Below are 22,887 nucleotides of genomic sequence, written 5' to 3'. Positions count from 1 at the left end.
CTTGCCCAAAGTCATACAGGTGGTGAGTAGAGGGCACCAACTTTCCTTTCTCCCTGTCTTAACAGTTTTCTTACCGCTATCTCTCTTACAAAAAAAAAAGAAAAAAAAATCATTCAATTCCTATCCCAGTGTCAGCAGCTCGAACAAAGTATGCTATTGAATTTAACTCTGAACACACAGTACACACTGAATTGACTCGCAGCTGACGCCAGGCTATCATCCTCTCTCTAGAGCTCCCTCTGGGCATACAGGTTGAGCGTCTACACGGCGCGCCAAAGCTTGGATTTCCACCGGGTCTCAAAGATCAGCACGCAGTGCATATTCGGAGGGTTCTCCACTGTCTTTCTGAGACCTCACGAGCACCAACTCACGCTTCTGGCATTCCCAAAGCGATCTCAAACTCGGTTTTTTAGCCAACGCTGCTATGCACGTCAGAGGCGCCCAATTCCACGAAGTTTTTGCTGGGTCTACTGATAAAGGAGTAAAGAGGGGGTTAAACCTTCTCTTCACCCGCGGGGCAGAACCACGGAATGGCCCGACACCACTTTTAACAGCCCACGGGAATACTAGGTGCCGGGTGCCTGCTGCAAACCTGCCCCCAGCCTCTTGCCCAGCTCTCGCCCTAAGCTCCTCTCCGTGACCTCGCAGCACGCCCTCCCCCGCGCGTGGGTGACTTAACTCGGGCGACAGAACCCTCTCGGTTTTTTCCGATCTGACCAAGGGGAGACCGCGCCCTGCCGCCACTCGCCCGCGTCCTCCCCGCCTACCGTCCACACCCCCGCCCCGCCTGAAGTTGCCCTTCTGGTTCGAGCGGGAGGGACGTGCCGGCGTGGCTCCCCGGGGTGTGGCTAGAGGACCTCGGCGACGCCTCCTCGAGGGTGGCCCCCCCCCCCCCACCGTACGCGGAAAAGCCGACCGCAGGCAGCGGCGAGCCGGGCATGCTCACTGGCACCGACCCGGCTCGCGGCCCCAGCAGGAAGCGCCCGCGCTAGGCGGGTCCCTGCGCTGCCAGCTGGAGCCGGGCGGGGACCGCGCTCCAGCTCTGAGCGGCTCTGCCAGTCCCAGCGCGCCGGGGCGGCCGCACACGTGTCCAAGCGTCACGTCCGCGCGCGCCCCCGGGGCTTGCGTCAGCTGCCGCTCCGGAGCCAGGGCTCTGCGCACAGCTCGGGTTCGGGGCCCGGGACGCCGCGGGAGGAAGGTGCCGCGCGGAGTCCGGGGGCGCAGAGGGATCTTCCGAACGCCGGGCGCTGAAGCGATCGCCAGCGCGGTCCTGCCTTCCCCTGGCGGGACGCCGGTGGTCTTCGCTCTCCGGTGCGGCGCTGGGCGCCGTGGCGTTGTCTGGGAGCCCGCCGCCCGCGGGGCGCGCACCGCCTTAACCCCGGCGCCCCCGCGGCAGGCAGGCGCCCTCAGTTCCATGGTTGGCTCGGAGCGCGATGAGCCGCCCGTCCTCCACCGGCCCCAGCGCTAACAAACCCTGCAGCAAGCAGCCGCCGCCGCCGCAGTCTCAGCACGCTCCGTCCCCTGCTGCGCCCCCAGCCGCCGCCACCATCTCGGCTGCGGGCCCCGGCTCGTCCGCGGTGCCCGCCGCGGCGGCGGTGATCTCGGGCCCCGGAGGGGGTGGCGGGGCCGGTCCGGTGTCCCCGCAGCACCACGAGCTGACTTCGCTCTTCGAGTGCCCGGTCTGCTTTGACTATGTGCTGCCACCCATCTTGCAGTGCCAGGCCGGGCACCTGGTGTGCAACCAATGCCGCCAGAAGTTGAGCTGCTGCCCGACGTGCAGGGGCGCCCTGACGCCCAGTATCAGGAACCTGGCTATGGAGAAGGTGGCCTCGGCCGTCCTGTTCCCCTGCAAGGTAAGTCCAGATGCCACCCGCGCACTTCTGCCGGGCGACCTTCCGGAACTCCGGTTATCTTCCAGCCCACTGCAGGCCCTGTAAGGCAAGTAGCATTTCCCCTACTTGGGGTGGGGTGGGGGGGTGGAGGGGGCAAAAAAGATGGTTACAGTTTATCTGCCCTCCACTAAATCCGCCCATCCCCACTAGGAGTAGCTCTGGACTGACGTTTGCCGGAGCCCTGACCCCAGATTAATGGGCACCCTCTAGTTATTAGAACACGTTGCCGCTTTCACCGCGAGGGTGGCTGCGCCCTTTGCAGATGTGTAGTTGGGGGTGCTAGGTAGTAAACCTTGGACTGGTAAACTGCCTATCCATGGGGGGTTGAGGAAAGAGGAAATGGAGGCGCTAAATGCACCCTTTTACCAGCAGTCGGCTTGGTAGGATTGGTACTAGACTCCTTCTGCACTGTGCGCCCGCCCGCAGTCAGCGCACCCCTGACACGTGGGAGCTCTCCGGGGTGTAGCTATAAAAAAGGAGCCTACAGCCTGTTTTTCTCCAGCAATGAGAAAACTGTGTAAACCACGCCTTTCTCTCCCTTGGCCTTGGAAGGGCTGGGGAGTTGTGGCTGTGTTTCATGTACCAAATGGAATGAAAACGAGGGTCTATCAGGAATTTAACAGGAAAGGACCCGCGGGAGCTGTTGTTACTGTTCTTTAAAGCCTATCACTTTATTTTTCATTTAGTTTAAAAAGTTATCAGTATGCTTGCAAAAAGAGGCGGATTTCAAAGACAAGAAAAGTCAAGTGAAAGACCCAGGCAGCCCCTCCTTTCCCACCATTGTTAGGTATAGTGTGTATCTTTAGAGACTTTTTCTAACCTTATATAGATAACACACTGACCATAGAATCATAGATTCAGTGTGTGGTAAGAAGGCTTATATATGCACATGGATAGACATAAGTTTTTCTCCAAAAATGGCTTCTGCAATTGCTATTTTTAATTTCATATTATCACACATATTTTTCTATGGCTGAAACTAGCTTTCCTTCATTGTATATTAAATGGCTGCATGGTATTGCATTGTGTGGTTCCATTATAACATCTGTTTACCTACATCTATCACTTACAAATCTTAAGCAGTTTCACAGATACCTGTCTTTATTTCCTCATTAACTAATAACTAATAGTTGGAGCTATTTAGTACAACTCATTTTCTGAACTTAGAGATGGAAATAATGTCATTAATTCTTATGAGGGTTTTTTGCTTTTTTTTTTGTAAAAGTAACTGCTCTGATTCTTCGGCCATTTAAATTGTCTTGCATTTCTTATTGGTGCTGCTTATTTTATAGGGCAAGAGCTCATTTTACAATTTAAAATAATCCACCAGAGAACTGAGGCTTGGGATTCAAGTCAGTAAAATTAATGGTTTAATTTGGTGTACTGCCCTGCCACATATCACGTTTAAAATAGCATATTCAAATAAGGATTTGAATTAGTATTTGGACTGTGGGGTTCCTGTCAACCATAATAAACTTGATTTCAGTCCCTCCCCAAATAATAACTAGTTATTCACCCAGCCCAATAGGTGTTTCCTATAAAATTTAGATAAAATACTGCCATAATTATTTTTGAGTCATGAAGAAGGGGGCAGCCTAGTGATTGGAGACTTGATGATAGTTGGAATATAGTGGGTATTTGATGTTCAGATATATTGGGGTGGGGGGGGAGGTTGCCCGACAGGATTTCTGAGGAGCGATTATCTCAGCCCTTCACTTTTTCCCCAACTTTCAATGATTAATAGAAGAAATGTACTTGGTTTTTCAGGCTCTAGGTGAACTGCCGTTCGCAAACCAGCATTTGGTGTCAGTATTCCATAATTTACTCTTTTTTTTTCCTTTGGGCACATGGTCTGGAATCAAACCTGGGTCTTCCGCATGGAAGGTGAGCATTCTACCACTGAATTACCCCATAATTTACTTTTAAGAAATAATCTCATAGGCGCATCGTGACTGCTCCCAAAAGAAAGGGAGGGAAGCAGTTATAACCTGCTATATGAAGTATGAAGTTTCACTTTCAGGAGCTAGAACTTTGGCTCCTCTGGAAGCATTTGTTCTTTCCTAACATGTAACACTAGTGAAGTCATTCTTGATGAGTAGATTTCTTTGAAATCCAGGGTACTCAGCCTATCTGTACTGTACATGTCAATGATTTTCCAAGTCCTTATTCTCTAAGAGTGCAGTTGGCCAAAGTTATCATTTTGCAACCTGAAATTGAAAAGGATCAACTTTTCCCCTACAGACCAGGAACAAAGCTTAGAAAAGTTCATCTTGGGGTAACTTTTGTGTGTGTGTCTGTGGGTGAGAAGCTTTATAAACCTGTTGTATGCATGCCTCAACTTTGGTTGACCAAGAATCCAAACTATTGACAGGGCAGCTCAGCCTTTTAGTTTGGGCAAACCAAACATGGATGAATACAGAGGCCCAGCAAGCAGCTGAGATCCGTTAGTTGGGGAGGATCGGAAACAATAGGGAATGGTCAAGACGGTGTCATCCTGAAAATAAAACAGGTCTTTAGCCTGAAGTTTGAGATTCCTGGAAACCCTAGGGACTGCCTTGTCACCGAACCTACCTGCTCTTCAATCCCTCTCATGGTCTGGCTGATGGCAGAAACCCTGACTGCTGGTCCTGACACTGCCACTACTTTCCTGAGACACCACCTGTAGGGCCTAATAAGGACCCGTGGCTTCTAGCATTCCATGAAAAGAAGGGAAGCTATATGAAATAAGATACCCTCTACCCCAGAGGCACACATCCTTTATAGTTCTCCTTACCACATGTGAAGTTTGTAACCGAAATTATGCTCCAAGGCTTCAGATCATAACTTAAGGCTGACACCAGCAACCAAACCATCTGGATGGATGACTTCACCAGATGGGCCTCTGATGGGAACATCCCAACATAACGACATACGTGCTAACTATATAATTCATTGGGAAGAATTTTGTAGGGTATGTGGGGTAAGAGGATCAGAAAGCAAACCAAATATTTTGCAGGATTTCATCACGGCTCTGGGCTGGACAGGGTTGACAGAAAAACGGATATGTTGCCAAATCACTACCTTAATAGAGGTGGGGCTACTTAATTAAAGGTTAGAGTGCTGCCACGCCTTTGATAGGGAGTAATGCATGCATTATTAGCTCAGATCTGCTTTCAAAAAAAGGTTCTCTATCAAAGTATGACTCTCCTCTGTTAGTGGTATTTTTAGTTCATTCTCTGACTGTCCCACACCTGAGAAATTTTGACATCCTTGTTCCCAAATCTCAAGCCCTCTGCCTTGGTGGAGTGTGTGAATAGGGGGAAGGGCTAAAGTTAACACATTCCTGCCCTCGCTCAGAAGTGTATTTTGATAGCTGATGATTTCTCTCCCTAACTGTGGGAAAAGCTACTCCACTCCAGCCCACTTATACGATGATGCAGTTTCTCTCCACTTTTCTGTGCCTGCTCTGAAAGTTTTCTGTAGTGTATCTCTTAAATAATTACTGAACTGGAAAACCTCAGCCAGACAAGTCGTCCTTGCAGTTAAAATTGTGACGGTATTTATCTTTGCTTCTAAGGAAAACAGAGTCAAGTCAGACAACCCTATTGAAAATTTAAAAGCACCCCAGTGTAGACTCATCTAGTCCCATGGAGACAGCCCCTTAAGGCCAGCAGGGGGCTAAAGGCTAGTGCAAGGGACAGGCACTGGACATGTGGCCGCAGGGCCAGGAGCTTGCAAGGAGCAGTGGAGACAGGGAGCTGGAGAGTGTGTGTCCCCCCCCGCAGGTGGTATCCCTTGCTCAGCTCTGGCTGATTGATGGGGATGGCAAGATGAACGGAGCCATGCCAGACCTTTGAATTTTTTCAAGAAAAGCCAGAAATTTGGATTTTTTTTTAATGTTAAATATCTCGATTTGTTTGTTTAAATATTGGCCCAATTCAGATCGAAAATCAGCACTTGGAGGCTAAACCAACCATGTGTGCCGGCCAAATTCCACCTGTCAGTTTGCAACCTCTGGTCTGATTCTTTATTATTATTATTATTGTTTTTTAATTTATTTCATTTTATTATTTTTGTTTTTATTAGAGAAGGTGTAGGTTTATGTAGGTACATAAAATACAGAGATCCCCTATACCACCCTATTATTAACACCTTTCATTGATGTGGTGCCTATGTTATAATTCATAGAAGAACACTTTTATAATTGTACTATTAATTGTAGTCCATCATTTACAGTAGGGTTCGCTGTTTGTGTTATGCAGTCCTGTTGTTTTTTTTTTTGGTTTTGTTTTTTAATTTTATTCTAGTAACATATATACCACCTGAAATTCCCCCTTTTAACTAAATTCAAATATATAATTTAATGCTGTTAATTATATTTACAATGTTGCCCTGCTATCACCATCACCAAACTTTTCCATCAACCCAAATAGAAACTCTGTACAATTTAAACATTATGACCTGATTTTTTTGTTACATTTTTTATTGTGAAATGTAACATATATACAAAAAAGCAACAGATTTCAAAGTACATTTTAACAGATAGTTATAGAACACATTTCAAAGTTTGGTATGGGTTACAGTTCGACAATTTCAGGTTTTCCCTTCTAGTTGCTCCAGGACACTGGAGATTAAAAGAAATATCAGTACAGTGATTCAGCAGTCATACTCATTTGTTTGTTTCTTCTTCTTCTTTGATCCTTCTGGCAATCTCTAGAGATATTTGTGCTATGCTCATTCTAACTCTTTCATGTTGAAAAGGGCTGTTGACAATATGGGATATGGGGATGGAACTGGTTGATATTCTTGGAGAGGCCGGCCCCTCTGGGTTTCAGAAATTGTCTGGCCTAGGAACCATCCTGATCTGATTCTTTTTTTAAAAGCATCCATTGAGCCTGGAAGCTCTCATTCAACTCTTACCATACATGGACTTTGGAAGTGTGATGGGCCCCGCTGTAGGTCATTTTGTAGCTTGTTTCTTTCCAATATTCAGGAGAATATTCCATTCTATCCCTCAGGAGACCTGAACTGTCATCCTAGTGACTAAATGTTTCACTTTTTATGAGTTGACTGACTTTTTTGCACCTGAGGATCTTTCTCATCAAGAGGAGTTGGACTTAAATGATTATACCAAGGTCCTTTCTTGCCCTAAAATTTCAGAATCTAATTAGTAGTACACGGGAAAGGAGCACAAGCCAAGAGGCAGAAGAACTGGTTCTCATCCTGGCTTTGTAGGCCCTTGACAACCTCTACTTCCCTCAGCCTAGCTGGTGAGTGCTGTGGGGATCAGATAGGAAGTGTCTTAGTAGGACCCATGCTTTACATAGCAAATGGAAGCTGGGGGGTAAAAGCCTGGGGGTGGAGGAGGGGTGCTGTTAGTAGGTGGGGAATCACCTAGAAGCCTGAGGGCATAAGCTTATTTTCCAGGACTGTTTCCAAGATCTCTTCTTAACCACAAGAATTCCCCCAGGACAAAATCACTTACTTTGTAAATGGTCTCTGCTGTCCTCACTACTGGCTGACATTGACATTGACCAGCTTGGCTCCTAGAAGCTTAGGTGGAGCTGGCAGTGTTAATGCACACTCACATTGAGGCTGAGGATTTTTAAGAACAAAATCGATAATTTAGCTCTCAAGTGTAAAATTAAAGAGAAGCCCCAGAAGTCTCTGAAGGAGTACTGGAGTGAAATGCTGTTTGTAACCCAGTTGTCAAAAGGCTTTTCCTCGGGTCACTATGACCTGGAACATTGTTACTTGAACTTGATCCTTAGGACAAGCAGAATGGAGGCCTACCAAAAGGACTAGGTCTATAAAGGAGCAGCTGAAGATTAAATTTGATTTTCCAGTTCGGTGTTAGAGCAATCTTTTGAAGCCCCATACAACGTGCTATGTATACATATATCCAGTAAATAAAATATCTTAAGAGCCAGACTTCACTTATGACAAAATTTGTGAGAAATGTTGTTTCTCATTCAAACCCCTGAGGTCCTCATTCCTTGCAGGTGGCACATAGTAGGTACACATTTGATATGCTAGAGGCCAGCGAGCAGGGGCCCCTGCGTGTGGCTGGGTGAGTTGTGCAGTGTGTGATCATCTATGGAAGCCCTGCCCGCATTAGCAAATGGCTCCACTCTGCACAACGAAAAGGGAAAACCTAAGAAGAAGGCTAAAAAAAAGGTTCCCTGATCAAAACTCACCTTTATGTTAAGCTTTAGGACAATAAGCCTAAAAACGTATGGGGTTTGGAAAATTCTGGAACAGAATGTCATCCCTTTCACCCCAGCTGCTCCTCTTTCTCCATTAGTTTCTTACACATTGGGGAAACCATCATGCTCCTCATTTTCCAGTCTGGTTAAGATTTTATGTAATTATTTTCAAACTCGTCAAGATCTCTGGGACAAAAGGTTATCTTCTTCACCGTCTCTGGCCACAGACACTAACGATGAGTGGAAGATACACTTGTCTTGAACATGTGGGCCTGTGCACTATTTTTTGTTGTTTACATGGGCAGGCACCAGAAATTGAACCCGGGTTCTGGGGCATGGCAGGCAAGCACTCTTACCTGCTGAGCCACCGTGGCCCACCCGCTGAGCCACCGTGGCCCGCCCCCTGTGCACTATTTTAAAACGTTGAGTCAGCAAAGCCTGTGTCTTCCTTCACCCCTCCCTGTGGTAGCCTTTTCTCCAGTGGATTTGAGGTCAGGCCTGGGGTGTGCCCTCTGAGTCTCTGTATCTCCTCTCCCTCCCCATGGGACTGGCTGATGACCCCTCCAGGGTCAGGGGTGCTTTGCTAAATGGGGTGATGCTGGCTGGAGTGGTCTAGAGGATCTCATGAATAATAATCCATGCAAAGTGCCTAGCATGGCCTCAGCACAGAGCAAAGACTAAATAAACGTGTGCATTGAGAAGCCAGCAGAAAGCAAATGGTCAGCATCTGAGGTCAGATCTAGGCATAAGCTTTTTTTTTTTTTCTTAAATGTATAAATTATATTTTATCAGTGAATTAACGTAACTCTGGTAAACATGTAAGGTGAAACAGAACAAAACCTCTGCTGTGGGCTTGTCATTGTAAGATAACTGTCAAACTGTTTTTATTTCTGAAAGTAGCTTCTTTTAAAAATGCTTATAAGAAAATTAGGGTCCAGACTGCAAGCTCCTCTAGCAGTCACACCTACTCCTGAGCTCCAGCCCTCATCTCTTAGTTCTAAAATGACTTATACTTTGTATAACCTGGTAGTTTCCTGGAACTTTTAAGTACAGTGTGATGCCTAAGATTCAGAGTTTGTTCTCCACTCTGAAAATAAGTATTACTCTCGTAAGCAACTGTTAAAAAACTGAAGACGCCATCAGACTCTGATTGGAGATGTGACATATGCTGATCTAGTTAAAACCAAGGTTAAATCAAAATATAGGGTAAAAGATAACATTGTCCATACTTTGAAACTTTAACTTTTAGGTAAGATCAAAAGAAGAAATATCCATTCCTTCAGAATTTAAACTTTGTGGCACACTGTCCAACCCAACCCATCTAGTCAGTTCATTCAAGTAGCCTAATTCAGCTTTATTTGACATGGAACTTAGAATAAGGAACAAAGTCTTGATATTTGAAGTGAATCATACACTGATGGATTTCACAGTATCTTAGGTAAAATTAAAAAGTATTTGCAAAGCCCCCTGAGGGACTGAAAAAAATGTGTAACTACCAGATTTCCCCACCAGGCATAGACATAAGCTTTGAACAGGAAAAAAAAAAAAAAAGGACTCTTTCTTGTTTTCTTCCACAGATTTTTTCACTGAGCTTCTTTTTCCTACAGTCTGATAATATTTTCATAGAGCTGAGGTAGTTGACCTAGCATTGCTTCTCAGTGATGAAACTTTTTTTTTCCATTTCTTTAGCACTTTTAGATGGGAAAGCCTGATTAGATTAAGATGCATTTAGAAAATAATTTACACATTATAAAATAAGTTTTTAAAAAGTTATAATCAATATTTTTAAATGTGGAACTTATAGGAAAGCAAAATAAAATAAGAATCCCCCATAATCCCCTCCACCTAGAAATAGCCACTTATACATTTTGCCTCTGTCTTTCCAAACTTACCTTACATCAATCAAGTTTTTTCATTCCAAAAAAAAGATAAAAAAGCAGGTGAAGTGGCAATCTTATTGTACATGCTGTTTCATAGCTTGTTTTCTTTTTTCCATCTAAGACATCATGATTGTTTTTCCACATTGATAAATATGCTTTAAGGTCATTTTTTAGTGGCTGTATCATATTGCAACTCTAAGACAGTGCCAAAGCTAATTAACCATTTTGTCACTGAAGTAGTTTTGTTCCTTACTATGAAAAAAAAGAACAAGTATTGCTATGAATCCTTGTACATAAGAAAGTAATCATTCCCTAAGGATAAGTTCCCTGAAGTTGGGTGGTAGGGCAGTAGGATATATGCAGAAATCTAGTTTTTGATAGTGGAGCCAAACTGCTTTCTCACTTGGAATTGGTTGCAGTTGAGTACCCATTTCTCCCCATCCTCACCAACACTGGGTGTTATCATCCTGTGGTTTCTTTAATGTTGCTGCCTGTTTTTTCTCCTTAATCTCAGGCAGATTTGGCTGCTCCTGGTTATCTACTAACTTTGATTCTTCCCACCTTCGCCCTGAAATCTACTCCTGCAATCCCAGGCCCTCTCCTTTCCACAGCTCATCTGCCATTGCCTCCTCTCACTTTATTTAATAACTGGAGGGGAATGTGGGGCTGACTCTCTGGCCTTATCCTTTGGAAATTCTGCATTTAGTGGTGGAATCAGAAGTGTCAGCAGAGCAGCAGAGACCTTGTAAAGTGCTGGGAGCAGAGGAGTGTCAAGAGACCGCAGTGAGGTAGTGTGTCCAAGCTACATCTTGAAGGATGAGTAGCAGTTTGCCCAGTGAAGAAGAAAAGGCTGGGGGTATATGGAGGGACCAGTGGAGTCTTATGGAAGGCATCACTTACCTTGCAAAGAGATTGCCTGAACTAGGTATATGATCTCATGTTATCCTCCTAATCACCTTGTAAAGGAAACAGGATGAGCTTTGGATCCTTCTGTGGTAGTTTGGAACTGCAGGTGCCCCAGAAACACATCCTCTTAAATCTAACCCATTCCTGTGGGTGTGGACCCACTGTAAGTAGGACCTTTGGATGAAGCTGCTTCAGTTAAGGTGTGACCCACCTCAATCAGGATGGGTCTTAATTCTATTATCAGAGTCCTTTCTAAGAGAATTCAGACAAAGAGAAAGAAAGACGCAGAAGCAAGGAGCTGAAAGCAGTGAAGCCTGCAAGAGAAAGAAGAGACCAGCAGACACCACCATGTGCCTTGCCATGTGGCACATGACCCAAGGATTGCTGGCAGCCAGTCTTGGGAAAGAAAGCATCGCCTTGATGATGTCTTGATTTGGATATTTTCATGGCCCCAAACTGTAAGCTAATAAATTCCCTTTGTTTAAACCAACCCATTGCATGGTATCTGCTTTAAACAGGCTGGGAAACTAAAACATCCCCTTTAAGAAATTTGTAAGTTTGGGGAACAAAAATTCCAGGCTGGTTCTGTAATTACACATACATTGTGTTTTCCATCTTATCCTCTCCTTTCTCTGCTGACCACTGCACCCTGCTGAGCCACAGTTATCCCCTTCCTAGTCTAGACGTCTGTAGTGGCTTTCAGAAGGATGGTAGCTATACCAAGGGACCCTCTTAAAAGGATACAATACAAGGTGCTCAGTTAAATTTGAATTTCAGATAAACAACAGATTTTTTGTGTGTGTAAGTATATTCCAGATATTGCATGGAACATACTGGGCGTCTGTATTTTTATTTGCTAGATCTGGCAACTCTATCACCTAAATCTTCTGGTGAATTTGTTTTAGCCAAGAAATAAAGACTCCTGAGGGAAGTAGCACTGTTTGAAGAGTTATCAGACAGTTAACGTCATTGCGCAGGTGAGAGCCTGGCATAAAAGAATAAGAGCTATTAAGGATGGGGGATGATCTAGTCCATGGCATTAGAGCGTTTAACTCTGGGTCTTCCTTTAAGATGCTTTTATTTGCTTGAACATGCACTCTGAAGGGACCTTACAAAACTGGTTCTCCAAATCAATGTGTGGTTGCCTGCTGACTGGCTATGGACCGATGAAAAACATACATGGTCAAAAGTCAACTTTTGTTTAAAGTTTCTAAGATTAAAAATAAACCACTGCCAGCTCAGTGAGTCTTTGTAAGGCCAAATGCTCCCCTCCCCCTTCTAGAAGGATGTTCTCAAATTTCTGTGATCACATTTCCCCCAAACACTTCTACTAAGACACCTTTTAGTAAGAAAGCTTTCCAAAACGTGGCTTGTCAGCTCTCTCTTGCGCAAAAAGGAGGAATTTTTGATTCCAAGAATCTTAATTAGAACTGCCTTCCCTGGAAGAGAGCTTGAAAAAGTTCACTGTAATTGTTTGCTCCGTCTTGCCACTGTTGGAAAGTTCTGGGACTGCGTAATATTGTCTTCTCTTATTATTATCTGTGAAACTGTTAGTACACTGTGAGTTGATTATTATCTCTTCACACCACATCAGAATCAGGGGGAGGAATTTACCATTTGAGTAGAGTAAAAATATTCTATAAAGTTTTTAGAGGAAGTTTGCTAGGCAGATGCAGATGGAGTATTAGAATTGAGTCACAAGTGAAGATTTCACTTGCTCCTGCTGCCTGAATCTGAATGTGGTTACTGTGAGGGGCCCACAACTCCTCTTCTGTTAATAATAGTCAAAGGGTGAGTTGCAAACAGTTTTATAGACACCTGTGAGGTGACACGGGAGGCTCAAGATCACACAGGACACAAGGTACTTGAGTTCTAATCATAGTCCCCCACCATGATTGTGAACACACTTAGAGCAAGAGGGGTTCACAGCCTTCAAAATGACAGCCGTGCTGTTGTTTCCTAACCTGCAAACTCTCAGAAGAGCTTATAAACAACTCCCCAATGATTTATGTAAATAAAATACGTGAAACATCTTTATCAAAGACGACACAAGCCCACAGGGAACCAAGTCTAAACTAAAAATATGCCTGTTTCCTTACATCATCTCAAAAGGTCTGAAAGTTCCACAATGAGACCTTGAAGTAAAATTAGTGTGGAGGAGAACAGTCTAACTTTGCAAAGAAACCTCATGACATTTATTCATTTATCAACAAATATTGGGTGGCCAGGAAGCAGGCGGTAAATCAGGAAAGAAAATTAGTAGACCCATAAATTAACCTGTGATTGTTCAGTGATTGGGGAGGGGGTGGCAGGAGGAGTAGATAAACATTTTTTATTACTAGGAGCTAGCTTAAATTGCTAAAAGTCCTTTAAAAAAAATGGACTGCATTTTTTTTGTATTTGAAATCCTGTTCTTTTATTCGACCAATCTACAGATATGTATTTGGGCTATTACCCAGATAAAGGCATAGATTTAGGAATTAAAGTTTAACTTCAAGTTAAAATTAAGTTTTACCATTTTGCTCAGTGAACACTTGGTTTCGCTGCAACTCTGGTCTGAAAAAGTCTAAAGAATGACAAAAAGATAGGGGCCTCAACCGATAGCCCCCTAATTATCTGCTATTAACAATAGATAATAAATTATGCTGCCAAGAATTCATCCTTTGAATTAGCACCTCCCCAGTGCTAAGAGGGGTTTACCTGCTAAAGGGGAGACTGAATGAGTTTCATTCCTTCAGACCCAGCCTAGAATCCAGTTGGAGTTAACCTTGGACTGCTGAGAGTGCTGGATAAAGAAACTGCTGTAGCTCAAAACTATACTCCAGGACCAAAGACATGTCTGGTCCCCATAAACTTTTAGAAGGATCAAAGGAACAATGGAAAATGCTGTGTCTTCTACAAAAGTGAAAGAAATATTGGTTATTGTGCCAACAATTAATGCCTTCGTTGTGGATTTCTATTGGTTCACTAGAATGAGTCCCAAAGAGACTCTAATAAAAGAAAAACTTTTAACTTAGTTTCATTTACATGTAGATACATAGTTAAAAGTAGATTTCTTTTTTAAAAAACACTATTATGTTAAAATTTACTTTATTCAACCACTTCTTTTCTCTAACTGGTTTGAAATCATGAGATTTCTGCTGCCTCTGAACAGCATCCATCCCCTAAAGGGTAAATAAGCTAAGTCAGTCCTGGATTCTTCAGTATGCTTTTGGGGAGTAACTTTCTATTTTCAGATTTATACAGAAGTTGCAATAATAGTACAAAAAAATCCAATATACTCTATCCAGAGTCACCAGTTGTTTGATTTTTGCCCTATTTGATTTCTCATTTGTGCAGTCTTCATATATATATACATTTTTTAATCATTTGAATATAAATTGCAGGCATCCTGCTCCTTTACCCCAAAATACATTTCGTGTATTTTTCTCCCCAAAACAAGGGCATTTCCTTATATAATTATGGTAACTTAGCTAAAATAGTAGATACTATTATCTAATCTATAATCCATTATCTCTTCTATATTCAGATTTCAACTCATGCCCCAGTAATGTAATGTCCTTTATAGCAATTTTTGTTTCCCAGTGCAGGACCATGCACTGCCTTTAGCTGTCGTATGCATTTTATGATCAGATTTCAGCTTATATAAATTGAAGGAATGTTCAGTTCACCTTTGCTTACTCCAAGGCAAGGTCATTTCGTGGATTTAATTCAAACGTTTATGAGCATCAACAACAAAGTATCCATTGTCTTTTGTTTTTCTTGAGACAGCCTCATTTGAGGCATCACTCAGCCACCCAACGCCTGGCAGATGTTTTGCTAATAAATTTCAGCTGTTTCCTAGGAGGTAAGCAGGCCAACGCAGGGTGCTGATGTAACAGCCCCAAGAGGGATGTGCTTCTGCTGGGAAGCTCAGGGCGCCTCCATCGTTGTAGGTTGTTGATTGTTGGAGCTCAGTAAACCATTCCTGAATTGCATGGAATCAAATTTAATTGAATAAATTAAATGACTCTTTCCAAACCAGTCACAGGATCCATGACCTTCACTAGGGCTCCGGCTAAGAAGGGGTTTATATACCCATTTCATAAATAAATATAACATGACTGTGTTTATTAGGTAAATAACAGGTGTAGTCTTTGACAATGTTTCTGGCATTTCTCGTGTGTGTGTGCGCGCGCGCGCGCGAGAGAGAGAGAGAGAGAGAGAGAGAGAGAGAGAGAGAAGGTATTTCTTTGCAGAAAATGGAAAAACTCTGTCTAAATTCCACCTTAAACACAACCTTCAATTTCCACGTGGAGGGAAATAATGGGCACTGTTTACTGCTTTCTACAGAGATGAGGCACCAGCTCACAGGCTGCCTTTCAGGGCAGGACACTGTTTGCAGAAGACTATGGAGCCGTTGGCTGCACGAGAAGTTTCTAGAGAGAAGACAGAAATGTTATTTCAACATTTCTTTGCTTTTCATTCTGCTGTGGAGCAACTTCTACCTCCTTATCTTCGCCTTTATCTTTGGGTTTCTGTGTTTTGTGGGCTTTTTTTTCTTGGTTTGGTCCCCTTTGCCCCACCCCACCCGCCTTAGAGAGTTTTACTTAATACGAATTCTCCCCGGGAGAAATGAGCTGATATTCCCTAAGGAGAAATCTCTTTTATAGCTGTGGGCAGGTCCCATGACACACTTTCAGCCCTTGGAGAAGCAGCCCAGGGGCTTTCTCTCAGGAACCAGAACCAAAAACTAAAAACTGGTTTAAAGAAAAGCCCCTACCCCACCCCCTACCCCCCAGCCCAAACACAGGCATTTTTTGAACCTTCCTAAATGCTTAGACATTGGATGGGGCAAGCCCTAGCCTGAATGTGAAAATAAAAACCTAAGGACTTTCTTGCGTGGTGCCAGAGAAAGCTGGAAGGGCCTAATTACTAGTTATTTATCTGTGAGATAATGCTGCCCCTTTCCTCAGGGAGGAGAGCTTTCAGGGCTGTTTTTCTCCTTGCAACCCAGGGAAGAAGTTAATATTAGGACCTGCTTTCAAAAGCAGCTTGTCCGTGGACTCTGGTTTTTGTGTTTGAAGGTGGGGGAGGTGAAGGCAGATGGATGTAAATAATTTCTGGCCCTGTTTTCTCAGATCGCTTCTTCACTGACTCCCAAACTTGTGTGCAACGTGAGAAGAGCAGGGGAATGACCCAGTGACCCTGACATGACCTGGACGTCAGTCTGTTCACTCTGGGAGTCTCCAGTTTCTAGTCTGTGAAATGGGTAGAACCGGCTCCCTCACCTGTCAGCACCCATGAGGGAGGGCAGTGACCATCCTGGCATGCTGGCTGGCATGGCCCTGCTTTTCAACTAGGATGTGGCTGTTCAAAGCTGGGTTTTGTCATTCAGCTAAGTCAATGGGTCACAACCAGGGGCAGTTTTGCCTCCCAGGGGACATTTGGTGTCATGCCTGGAGATGTTTTGTGGTTGTCACACGGAGGTGGTGTGGATGGGGGCTGCTGCTGGCCAGGGTTACTGCTGAGTTATCTTACAGTGCACAGGACAGACTTCCCCCACCCCCACCCCATAATGAAGAATTATCTGGGCGGGCCACAATGGCTCAGTGGCAGAGTTCTCACCGGCCATGCCAGAGACCCAGGTTCGATTCCCGGTGCCTGCCCATTTAAAAAAATAAAAGAATTATCTGGCCCAAATGACAGTAATGCTAAGTTTGAGAAACCCTGAAATAAACTGACTTATCAGTAAAGTCCTTACAGAAGCTGGACCTGCTGTCTCCGTTAGCTTCACCCCCCACTGTCCCCTCCAGGCAGCCTGTGCTAGACCAAATGGGACTGCTCTGTCCACAGTCCACTTCCAGGGCAAAGCTCTCTCTTAACCCGCAGTCTAGAAACTGCCTGTCCCCTCCAGGTCCTCCTTTGCATGATTATCTGTTGCGTCCGTGCAGTTGCAGTGTGGTCCATTTTGACTGGGACCGCACAAGGGTGGGGTCCACAGCTGGTTCCCTCTGGGTGCTCTGAGATAGAGGTTCCAGGCCCAGAAACCCTTGGGGCTTTGCAAGAAAACACTTGGCCAGGAGCTGGTGAGATTCAGGTTTGCAGTTCAGAGGCAAAATGTTTACACACAGTTGAGGGAATTCACAGGCCCCACCCCCACCCCAAGCCCTCCCTCTGATGGCTGCACAACTTCCCCTGGTCTGGGTGGCAGAAATATCAGGCACACTCTGGAATGTCGTTCCAGAAAGATGCCGAGACGGTTTCCAGCGTGACGTGTGACATGAGAGTACATGCACACGTGTGTGTGTTTCAAGTTTAGATCTTTTCTTTTTAGAGATCGTCTATAACCCAGACATAAAAGTGGCACTGGGGGTCAGGAAGGCTCACCCTCACCCATGAAGGAAAAGAGAAGGAATAGTTGAGCTTTAACATTTCAGCTAATTTAGAAAGAACCAAGTAAGCGCCCAAGGCTTTAAATATGTATGTGTTCAATTAATAGAGGCTGCAGCAAGATCTTTTTACATTAAGGTCACTGTCAACACACATGCCCAGTATTCCTTTTTCTATTTGTGCAGTTTGGGGAGGTTCCCTGTTCTCTATCTTTGGGTTGAAGGAAGAGTTGAATGTGTGACTTGTAAGGCAAACCAAATAATTCAGAATATAAATATGCCTGCTCGAGAAAAAGATCTAAAATGGTTGCTAGATGATAAATATTTGTTGTAAATTTTTGAGTGTGTGAACGTGGAGTGGTTTGGGGCTTTGGGTCGGGGGAAGGGACAGACAGTACTTTCCCGTACATTGTTTGCCAAAAGTCGCTTCGTTCCTGGGATTATTCCTGGGCATCTGGGGTAAACAGTTCACTTTGAAATGTCTTCAGGACCCAGAGATTGAGAGCCTTCTTCCAGCCAGAGAATCTGCCAGGCTCCGGGCTAATTCTTGCTATTTTTACTGCATGTGTGTGTTTGTTTTTTAAACTCTGGGGAAAAAATGTCTCACCCATCACACGTAGGAAACATCAGGAGACTGTGTATTCCTAGCCGCACCCTAGATTTAAAGCACAGTTAATAGGGATGTGTTTCTTAGGGCCTTGTGAAGTTAGAAATATGAAGTGTAAATATGTGCAGATAAGTAAATTTTTTTCTCTCTGATTATTATTATGATTATTAATATTTTTACACCCAGGATCTTAAAATTAGCCCATGGTTAATAAAAGGTGAACAAGCAATTCCTAAGGACAAAGTAAATACTGTGAAATATTTCTGCCCATTTCTAGTGAAGTTTATACTCTGCCTTAAGAAGATGGGGGAGGAACCAAGCTGCATTTCTTTCTTTAAGCCACCCTCTTCATTCTGATTAGGGGAAATTAGTCTCTCTAAGACAGAAGACTGTCTTCTTTACTTCTTTTATCCTCTCAGTAACTGCAGCTTAGCGTCTTATAAGGAGAAGGTGCTTAGTACCTGCTTGTTGCTAGTGATTGATTCATCTGAAATATTAGAATTTGGCTATTTAAGGTTTATAAGGGGTTTATTTATAATGGGTAGGGAGAAGCAAAAACAGCTGTTTGATGTTTTTTCTTTCCCCTGCAATTGGATACAATATTTGAGAAAAAAGCCCTGGCCCTGCCCTTATTTGGTGCCCTTCATGTCTTAAAGGAGGGAGCAGAAATCTAAGTGAAGTGCAACGGGCAGTTTACCTGTTCCTCTCTGCTCAAGGAGCGTTAAGGCTGATGCCTAGTTTCACATGAAAAAGTGATTCCGGTCTCTTCATTCTTTCCAGGACAACAGCATGGAGGTCTGGGCAAGTGTCTGCTTGTGGACTCATTCTCCATCTGGTATCTAGGAATTAGCACTGTCATTCCTGGGAGGGCTGTGAGCAGAAACCTCATTCCTCTCAGTGTGGTCTTTCCCCCGTGGTGGGTGTGATTAATCTACCGGGAATGTCATCCCCAGTGCAAGGGAGAGGTAGGTTTTGTTCCTACCCTATTAGGCAGTGTTTTGAGGGACAGCCTGCCCATGTCAGAAAACTGGTCTAGGACCAGCGCCCACCCTGGGATCCACGTTAGTTCTCCCTCTTCCTAGGCCTGTCATGAGGACCCGCCATTCCTCATTCATGGTCCTGAACAGACCATGAACTTGAGGAAGAGGTCTGGGGAAAGTCCAGTGGGCTGAGAGAGAAGCATCTGGCCCTTTTCATTTTAACCTCCACGGTCTGATCTGGAGCTGTGTGATTGGAACCAAGCACCGACAGGCCATTTTCCAAGTTAGTTACACTTGGACATGATTTCTTTCCACCCAAAAAGCATTTCCAAAGTCCCCAGGAGAAAGGTTAGAAGGGCGAGAAGATGAGGTAGTATCTCTAGCAGTCTGAGGGGTCTTCAGTCCCCCTTGTGTCCTGGACTGGTCACTCCAGCAGGTAAGAGCAGGGAGCCAAAGAGCAGCTTTCCCCATGGCTGGCCTGCCTGCTGGTCACCAAACTAATCCAGAAAGGGGTAGAGCAGGGTAACACCAGAATTCTGCCAATTCGTAAAACTGTCTTAATGTGAAAACTAATTCAGAGATATTATATATATTCTTTGCCCAGCCTTACCCACAACCATTGTGTGTGCATGTGTGTGTATGTGTATGTGTAAAACCTGGCAATTTCTGATGGCAGTGGTCTTGTTACTGTCACTTTAAGTGGTCTCACACTTTTGATCTGATTTTTCCATACCTTTCAGCAGGTAACTGCCAGTAACTTGTAGTACTGTTTAAACCCCAGTGGTGGAATATGACTTCTTCAGAAATGTGGACGATGCCTTCTCTCACCAGCTGTTTCAGGGAACTGTGATAAGGGGTCATGAGTTCTGCTGACAGGTGGAAACTATATCTGGCAGTGAGGAAAAGTGTCTTTTATCTCGTGAGAATTTGCAAGTAAAATGTGGTACATAAATATGTGTAGTGTGTGTGTATGTTTGGCTCCTGGTGGACAATCTAAGGTAACAAAATAAAAAATTATTCTAATCCTTGTAATTACTGTGCCATCCCTTAATTGAATGAAGTATCCTTTCTTTACGTTTAAGATTAAGGTACTTTAGAAGTATATGTCTCAGTAACTTCTTCTGACTTTACATTTTCACTCTATACCCATTCAGCAAGAATTCCTTCCTCCCTGCCCTCCCCCGCCACCATCTCCATCCCATGGTAACCTCTAATGTACTTCCTGTCTCTTCAAATTTGCTATTTCCAGATATTGCATATGACATCATACAGTACTTGTATTCCCCTAAGCAATTTAAAATTCTTTAAAAAACAGGTGCACAGAAAATACGGGGAAGCCAAGTTGTACAAGGCTGGCTCAACAGTTTTGTTTGAGATGTTCATAGTAGGAGAATTTTAGTTCTCAGGCTTTCAACAAGGGTAGAATGGGGAGTGTGGAAACGAGTACATTCCTGGTTCAGGATATGCCCCTGGTTTCATGCAAGACAATATCAGTGGTAAATAGGAACTGAGACTTTTAGTCTTAAATATGGAACTCACTTGAGCAAAAGTAGTTGAAATAAGCATACAGCATGCACCCAGGAAAACTGAGTAAGTACCCTTAGAGGTGCACAGTTTTTTTGATGGCATTTGGCTTAGTGTGCTTCTCTCCACCTTTGCAGTATGCCACCACGGGCTGTTCCCTGACTCTGCACCACACGGAGAAGCCAGAACACGAGGACATCTGTGAATACCGTCCCTACTCCTGCCCCTGTCCTGGTGCTTCCTGCAAGTGGCAGGGGTCGCTGGAAGCCGTGATGTCCCATCTCATGCACGCTCACAAGAGCATCACCACCCTCCAGGGAGAAGACATCGTCTTTCTGGCTACAGACATCAACCTACCTGGGGCTGTGGACTGGGTGATGATGCAGTCGTGCTTTGGCCATCACTTCATGCTGGTGCTGGAGAAGCAAGAGAAGTACGAAGGCCACCAGCAGTTCTTCGCCATCGTTCTGCTCATCGGCACCCGCAAGCAAGCCGAGAACTTTGCCTACAGACTGGAGTTGAACGGGAACCGGCGGAGACTGACCTGGGAGGCCACGCCCCGGTCCATCCACGACGGGGTGGCCGCGGCCATCATGAACAGCGACTGCCTTGTTTTTGACACAGCCATAGCACATCTTTTTGCAGATAATGGGAACCTTGGAATCAATGTGACTATTTCTACGTGCTGTCCATGATGCATTGTGTGGAGCTGCTCATAAACTGTTGGAATCATTTGGGCACAGTGCTCTATGTTTAATAAAGGTTTTTATAGCTGTTTTATTCAGTATGTCTTCACAAGTGAGGATCCACAGTTACCCCATGTTTTGTTTAAATGGCAGCTTTCCATCTCACACACACAACCGAATTGGCCTTGACCCAACAAACTTTATTAGACTGGGATGAATGGCCTGTTAACAATTTAGAGGCTGTTCTGGGATCTGAAATAAACTTGATTAAATTTTATTTACTTCCTGAACAAGACTTGACTGGTTGCTCAAGGCTCCTGTAGACCATAATGTTGAAATATGAACCTCCTTCCCATCTGCCTTCGTATACTGATCCCTCCACACTGACAAAAGCACAGTGACTGTCAACAGATTCCTTAACTCTACTTTCAACTTGTTCTTAGGGGGTAGGGGTTGTTTTAATGCATTTGAGCAGTTTCTCTCAAATTGGATGGCTGACATGGTACATAGAGTCGCCTGGAGTCCTCCTCTTAAAAATGCACATTTGGGGCACCTATGAATTTAACAGGCTCATCAGGTGATTCTTCTCCACCTTACAGTTTGAGAATTAATTACTGGGTTAAATTTGTGGAAAAGTTTCCAGATTTTAAAGGTGCTTTGAGATAGCCCTCTACTGATATTGTCTGTCCTTCTGTTTTGCCCCCTACTCCACCCCAAATTAAACTAGAACTTTATATCCACATGAACACACCTCTGAGATTGGGTCACGCTTGTGTTTTGATGGATTGCTTAGGAAAGCGAGTAGGATGGCCAATGACAGTGCCCACGTGGTTAGCACCTTTTTTTTTTTTTCCAGCATGGGCAGGGTCTGGGAATGGAACCCGGGTCTCCGGCATGGCAGGCAAGAACTCTGCCACTGAGCCACCATTGCACTGCCCACGTGATTAATTTTTGCTCACCACTAGTATAGATGGCCTGTTCACACTTGGCTTCCCTCAGAAGCCCTCCTGTAGATGGTGTGAAAGACGAAATCAGTAGAGTTGGAAAAACTTCATAACCAGTGTCATGTTCTTGCTATTTAAAGGTGGGGATTTTTTTGGGGGGGAGGGGGTGTTTTTGTTTGGTTTTTGCCACATTCACTTTAGTTTTTTAATAAATATTTTCAAAAAAGTAATAGTGCCATTTATTTTCCTGTTTGAATAATGTATACTATATATATATTGAGCACCTACTACGTTGCAGTTGCATTGACACTTCGCTATTCCCTTTGGGAATGGTGCTATCACTATTTTCACAGGGGGAAATAGTAATTCGTCCCAGGTCATGGCATAGGTGTGGCAGCACTGAGATCCAAACTCACTTCCCTGAACAGCTGACCACCCTCGGTATTGCAGTTCCCTCTCCGGGGACTGTGCCTTTTGTCTAACTGTGCCTCAGCTTGCGGAAGAAGAAAATTTCTCTTGCTTTTCAGAGTCAGAAGAAAGAGGATCCAGTAGTGCTAGTGTCACTTCCCTCATCCCAACCCAAGACTCAAGAGTTAATTCAGACTGTTGGCCCCAGGTATGCAGTGAGGATTGAAAGCTGCCCCAGGTGTGCAGTGAGCATTGAAAGCTGCTTACCTTCAGTGGCCTGATGCCATTAGAGCTGCACCAAGAGGCAGTGATGGCTTGAGAGTTAATTTTGGTATTGTTTTTGAAGGGAGATTCAATGGTGAGTTTTTAGGCAGCCTAGAGTTCTGGTATTTAAGGAATTGCTAAAATAGCTTCTAGACTATTCAAATAAATGTGAAAAACAGTGCCCTGAACAAAAGTAGGTGCTTATAACATCATTTTGAATGAATGAAAACCGCAACCCTT

At 44.4% G+C, this 22,887-nt stretch overlaps 1 protein-coding gene across 1 annotated transcript; it reads left to right on the top strand.

Annotated features, from left to right (window-relative positions):
- The first annotated feature begins 1,037 nt into the window (after nt 1–1,037).
- Nucleotides 1,038–21,308, top strand: SIAH2 (siah E3 ubiquitin protein ligase 2). Its single transcript, XM_077160778.1, has 2 exons — nt 1,038–1,853; nt 20,483–21,308. The coding sequence occupies exons 1-2, from the start codon at nt 1,434–1,436 to the stop codon at nt 21,038–21,040; spliced, it is 978 nt and encodes a 325-aa protein (XP_077016893.1). The 5' UTR covers nt 1,038–1,433; the 3' UTR covers nt 21,041–21,308.
- The last annotated feature ends 1,579 nt before the right edge of the window (nt 21,309–22,887 follow it).

This window comes from Tamandua tetradactyla, chromosome 5 (genome assembly GCF_023851605.1).
Source record: "Tamandua tetradactyla isolate mTamTet1 chromosome 5, mTamTet1.pri, whole genome shotgun sequence".
NCBI classification, from domain to species: domain Eukaryota; kingdom Metazoa; phylum Chordata; class Mammalia; order Pilosa; family Myrmecophagidae; genus Tamandua; species Tamandua tetradactyla.
The sequence above is the reverse complement of the archived record's forward strand: the minus strand, read 5'-3'. Positions and strand labels throughout refer to the sequence as shown.